We start from the raw sequence: 6,000 nt of genomic DNA on the forward strand, positions 1-6,000 counted from the left end.
CTAACCTAGTAACACTCTTTTGACCCCTTGTAGTGTGATCAGTAATTTGCAAGACAGTCACTGAAAGATGTGGTGCCCTTGTAGATCACAACAACCACAACAGAGTGAGATCTCCACCAAGGGCGGTGAGGAGGACTGTGGCCTCATGGACGTGTTAATATTTGTGGCATAATATTAGTCTGCAAAATAAAAACAGGCTGCTCACCGGTGGTGCAAATCAGTTTGTTTCTATATTAGCTTTTAATTAGCATTAACTTTAAAAGCATTGCCAGCTTCAACAATGACCCATGGATGGCACCTCGCAGGCCACATAGAGTACCACTGATTAATAGGTTTGCTTTATACAAGAAAGTGCCCAGTGTGTGTCCCTAAACCTTTAAGTCAAGAATTTAGATTTTTTTCAGCTTTATTGTGGCAGCAGAAATACATGACTTGGGTTACCTAAAAAATGTGAATCTGCCTCTGCATAAAATTCTGGCTTTCATTTTAAAAGCAGAACAAGTAATTAAGCATATGCCACCTAAGACTCTAGAACACTTTAGCCAGTAGAAAGACACTATTGATAATAAATATGATGATTTCTATAAATATAGAGGTTCCAGTGCTAGAAAGAGTTATGCTGCACTATGTTGCCACTTTGCAGATACAAAGAGTAGGAAGTGTTGAAGCTTAGATATACAAATTAAGAGGTTAAGAGCTATAATGTCAGTTAGGCATTGGAGATACTTGTGAATAACCGAATAAGCACTACCAATGTGAGAGCTAAACTGGCCCCCAAAATGTGGACACCCCAAAATGTACCTGATTCGATTTTCACAGTTTCCTGTATCAAAGATGATGTTAGACCTCAATTTCTTAAGGCAGTGTATCTCTGTGCTAAGGCACCTCCCTAAACCTCAAAGCAGCAGAATAAAGCATCTCATTAAGTAATATGCTTCACTCAATAAATGAGTTCTACATCAATGAAACTTTTAAAGGACTTTATTACGAATATTCAAACAAGCTGTACAGAGTCAATGCCATGAAGGCTCTCAAATGAAATGAAAACAGAGTGTGCAAAATCAGAAAATAGTGTAAGTCCTTATGAGCAGCAAAATCAGAGAAAATTTGGGAAGCATCCCTAGTAGAATAGGAAAAATCTTCTGTATCACTCCTAAAAATGAAATGGGTTATTTTCCACAGTTTTTGCATTAGAAATTAGTAATGCTACAAACTCATCGTGGCCTGAGCGATAGTATAATTTCTTTAGCAGATCAGAACACAAGAGTAATAAACATCATTACCTTAACACATAAGCACCATCCCAGTTATTTGAATAATTATTTAACACCCTTCATGCTAATGTCTTCCAGGTATGTTCAAACAAATATGAAGCTTTTAATGATAAGGCATTCTTTGAAAGAATAGACTCAGTGAAGGAAAGGAAAATATGGATACTTGTTTCAGTCTTAAATCCGCTATGGAAAGTTCATCATAAGCAAAACAACACAGCAATGAAAATAAACTAATATGACCTCAGTTTGACTGTGTGCTGCAGAGCCTGTGAGGAATGGGTGTGCCTGGGGGTGGGAGCAAAAGTAAATTGCAGAGATATCATCCATTTTATCCAAGATGGCTTCTAACACAGAAAAGTGACATAACTAAAACACATTAATAAGCACACTTCTATACATCATAAGAAATTTGTTTCAAGTGTAGTTATATTAACTCAGCCTTCATATGTAAAGCTGTAAAAATGAAGTGTAAATTTTCATAGTAATTGCCATTATTTAATGCGCTAAATAAATCCCAAAAACCTTTTCCACACCATCTAATGCTGAATATGAAGACTTGACCTATGAGTAATTTTATGGATGGGGTGCCCTCTTAACTGCCAAAGCAGGTGTTAAACCTAGGTAACTGTTATTTTGTTTTAAGATCACAGCAAAAAAAAACATAATATGGCCAGGACAAAAAAGGAGCAGATTTTGATCTGTCAGTTATCCATTTCTAATCTTTCCAGATGAATGTTTTTAAACTTTACAACATTGCTGTGAAGTGTAGTGCGGGTCCTGGTAGTCGAACTGAAACACGCTGAGTTGCAAGCAACAATTGAACACCTTTCCAGTGCCACAATGATAAAGAGGGATAGTCTAAGGACGTGGCTCTTTCGTCTTCTGAATACCCCCACTTAATAATTACTGGATACTGGGGACCCCCACTATAAGCAATTTCTATGATTTGAAACTCAAACACAGAAATATAAAACAAGTACATATCGAACAAATGCGGAAATTATTAAATATGAAATCCATGAAAAAATGCACATCAAAATATAAATTTTAATTTCAAGGTTAGAGCGTTTCGAAACGTAGTTTATTTCAAAAAGATTAAACAGTGTGCTGCCTGCTAGCAAATCATTTTGATTTTTTTGATCAAAATGCACGCTCCTTTTTGGTGTAAACGAGTGCTTCAAATAAGGCCACTAATCATACATACTAGATTTGTTTTGCTGTACTTACTTGCACTGCGCCCACAAATCAATACGAGGATTCCAACTTCACATTCACATTTTCAATTTTCAATTTTTTATATATACATCCTTTATTAAACTGCTACTAAAATTTAATTTTCTAAACAGTTGCGGTTGCCCTGAGAAGTGCTGCGCACCTTCACTGATCTAAGGACTCTACGGAATTATGCAAAGCTGCGCAGTACTTAGAGGGGATCTGAAGCTAATGAGATTGTTGATGTGTCTCCTCTTTTTTCTCTCATTGCTTAAACTGCTCTCATGTAATTTGTCCATTTCCTTTTTTTATTTCTAACTTATTTTTTAAATTATGAGGTCAGACAATCATTGCTAAATTTATATACTTATATCTGGTTAACTCTGTAAGCCTATTCAGCCTGGGACAGGCCATCTTTTGTGGACCGATTCTTTGTTAAGCAGGGAATTGTAGTGGTAATGGAGAGCTTGAAATGTCCTGAGTGGCAGGGCACTCCAGATTTGTGATATTGGTGGTGGGGCTAGGGTTAGTGAAGAGTTGGGAATGAACAGAAAAGAAGAAATAGTTTCATATGGAGTGAACAGGTGCTGGGGTACTTGCTGTCCAACCCAGAGGACAAGCATCTTTAAGGCTTGGTAATACCGGTGGGGGAGCGCGGGTCGGTGACCTGGTGCATGTGCATGATATAAAAGAAAATGTGCAGGAGTTTTAAACAGCAATGTCTTTTACTATTTGAATCATGAATAAACTGCTGGTGTAGATCTTAACTTTCTTAACTTTCTTTTGGTGAATGTGACCAATTTAAATCATTATACTCAGAAGAGAAGTTGATCTTAGGCTAGCACAGGAAACTTACATTTCTAGAGGTTCTGGAAGTAGTTTTAAAAAACATGTCTGGATTCAGGATAGTTATTAGTTAACACAGAGTGATAGAATGGTAGGGTTGATTCACTACCTTTCCCTTATCGTTGACTAACCCTTCTCCTTATATTAGCTATTCAACAGATTAGTTATAATTCTGGCTATATTGCAGCAGTGCTTTTATTTGGAATTTGGAGATTAGATTGTATTACAGCAATAATTGTGTGGAAAACTGGAAATTACAAATTCACCTCATATGTACAAAGACACACCCACTCCTATTCTAGCATATTTCAGAAAAGTAGCTGATCATTTGAACATGAGTTTGTGGTTGAGAAAATAAGCACCTGATTCAACAGTTAATTCAGGGTTTTGTGGAATCTGGGAACTGCTGTACATCATTGGTTCTCACTTCTCGCCAAGCCTGTGGACTCCATGCCCCAATTAGAGTCTGTCTCAGCTGGGTTTGTTGACAGAAATAACATTTAAAGAACGAGTACACCAGGTGACCACCACCTGTGCAGTATCAGAAATCCCATCTACGTAGGGCAGGGCTTTCAACACTCTTTTTTCTGCCCGTTATCTACTTGATAGGCACAGTGATCGCAAACAGGAAATTAAACCAGTGGCAGCCACACAGAGAAAGGAACTTCCCTTCAAGTCAAGGCAAAAAAATAATTTCTATTTCTGAGCCAACCTCTCCTTTGGTGATTTGTTTAAGAAATACAAAAAACGCAGACCACTGCTATAACATGGCATTCATCCGGCAAACCAAATTTCTAAGAAAGTGTACCCACCATGTCAGATGAAGCACTTTCCGTGAAACAATCTCTTTCACATTGATCGTTCCTCATAATAAGGTTCAAAGTTCTCTGCTGGACCATAAGAGCGGGAGAGCATCCTTGCTTACAATGTTCCATTCATTGTTTACTGTAGTGGCGTAATGAAATGTGAGGCCCCCCCTGCAGAGTACACAGGCACCTCCACCCGGACTTACTCAGGAGCTCTCAGGCCTGAATACTGTGCTGAGGGGCGCCATTGGAGCTCAGGGGACAACCCACCCTGGGGGCTGTGGGGGCCTTTGTTACGCCACTGGTTTACTGTCACACATTGGAAAAACATTATAAAGGCCAGTACACAACCAAGGTTATTTTAGATGTGTACACACCTTATGACAATGTTGATTTCTTGATTCAGATCTGAATTAAGATTCTAATTGTATGATTGTCTTTTTTCTACTTATTTTCAGGTGAACATAGTTTCCTGTGATGGGAAGTGCCCGTCTGCCAGCATTTACAACTATAACATCAATACATATGCCAGGTTTTGCAAATGCTGCAGAGAACTGGGGTTGCAAAGACGAGTTGTGCAGTTATACTGCAGCAGCAACTCAACATGGGTCAACTACACCATTCAAGAACCCACAGACTGCTCTTGCCAGTGGTCATAGAACAGCGAAAAAGGACTATACATTGCACTTGTGTAAAATGTAAATTATAATAATGTAATAAAGATATTTTTCACCTTAGAACATAAAGTTGCAACAGAAATAGGCATTACATAAACATCTGGTCTGCCAATGCCTTTTATACAAGTATTGTTTTAAACCAATAATTTAGACGTTTTAAGAAATTCTGGTTTTCTCAATATGTGCCAACTTTATACACAAAAACGAGAATGATCGGGAGAAAAGGAGCACAATGCTAACGTTAACTTTGCCTAATCATTGCAAATATGTGTGTTTCACCTCGTACATTACACTGCAGAATGCCCCTCTCCAGCTTCTGTTTTCATTTAATTTAAGAAAAGAATGTAAAACAGGTTATTGTGATAGACTTCGAATGATGACTCTCATCTATGCAAGAAAAACACGGTATTCAATATAAACTGCATGATAAATGTTAACAATTTAACAGATACACTGTGCTGTATGCCTCATAACGCAAAATAGCATGCATGCACCAAAGGCTAAGAACAGAAGTTGTATCATGGAAATGTTTCACATGAGTAATTGTGTATTCTGAACTGGAAATTGGCACCACTTAGAGGAACATTTCAAACTGCATGAAGGCGCATGCCAGCAGTGGAGAACCAAATTAATCCATAAGAGCAGGACACTGTGCACTGTGAATAAAGGGAACTCGTGTTCTTCTTTGTGAATTAAAGAATGTTATCGATCATACCCTTCCTCCATGGGCCAAGATGGAGGATCATTCCCGTCAATGAATGGATGCTAAACCCAGACATAACTTGGATACAATAATGCCGATTTTTGCTATAGTACTTAGAAATGATTCACCTTTATAGAAAATAGTTTTATATTTATTTTAAATAGTTCACACAAAATTAGTGGTATACCGTTTTATTACATGGAAATAGATGTCATTTGAAAACACATTTTTGTTTTTTGTCACAACCCGATTGTCATTTGTGTTAATTTCCGTGAGACTATGTTCCGTTTCATTAAAGAGGATGACTGCCATGTATTTCTTCAATTAACGTTTTTGGCTTGTCACTTGTGTTTACAGACAAAAAGCATACTAACAAGAACACGGTCAAAACAATGTCAGGCAATTTAACAGTGATTTCAAAAAAATATTTAAAACGTTTCAAAGTGTTCATTCTAATGAATAAATAACTGGATTTTGTTCCT

The 6,000-nt window shown here is 37.5% G+C and overlaps 1 protein-coding gene across 1 annotated transcript in view; it reads left to right on the forward strand.

The window, feature by feature from the left end:
• The window catches only part of OTOG (otogelin), a 956,473-nt gene extending 951,640 nt beyond the window's left edge, over positions 1 to 4,833 (forward strand). The window contains exon 55 of the mRNA XM_069221482.1: positions 4,597 to 4,833. Coding sequence (XP_069077583.1) covers positions 4,597 to 4,797 — 201 coding nt within the window. The 3' untranslated portion in view covers positions 4,798 to 4,833. The remainder of the gene's footprint in view (positions 1 to 4,596) is intronic.
• The last annotated feature ends 1,167 nt before the right edge of the window (positions 4,834 to 6,000 follow it).

This window comes from Pleurodeles waltl, chromosome 3_1 (genome assembly GCF_031143425.1).
Source record: "Pleurodeles waltl isolate 20211129_DDA chromosome 3_1, aPleWal1.hap1.20221129, whole genome shotgun sequence".
In the NCBI taxonomy this organism is placed as follows: Eukaryota; Metazoa; Chordata; class Amphibia; order Caudata; family Salamandridae; genus Pleurodeles; species Pleurodeles waltl.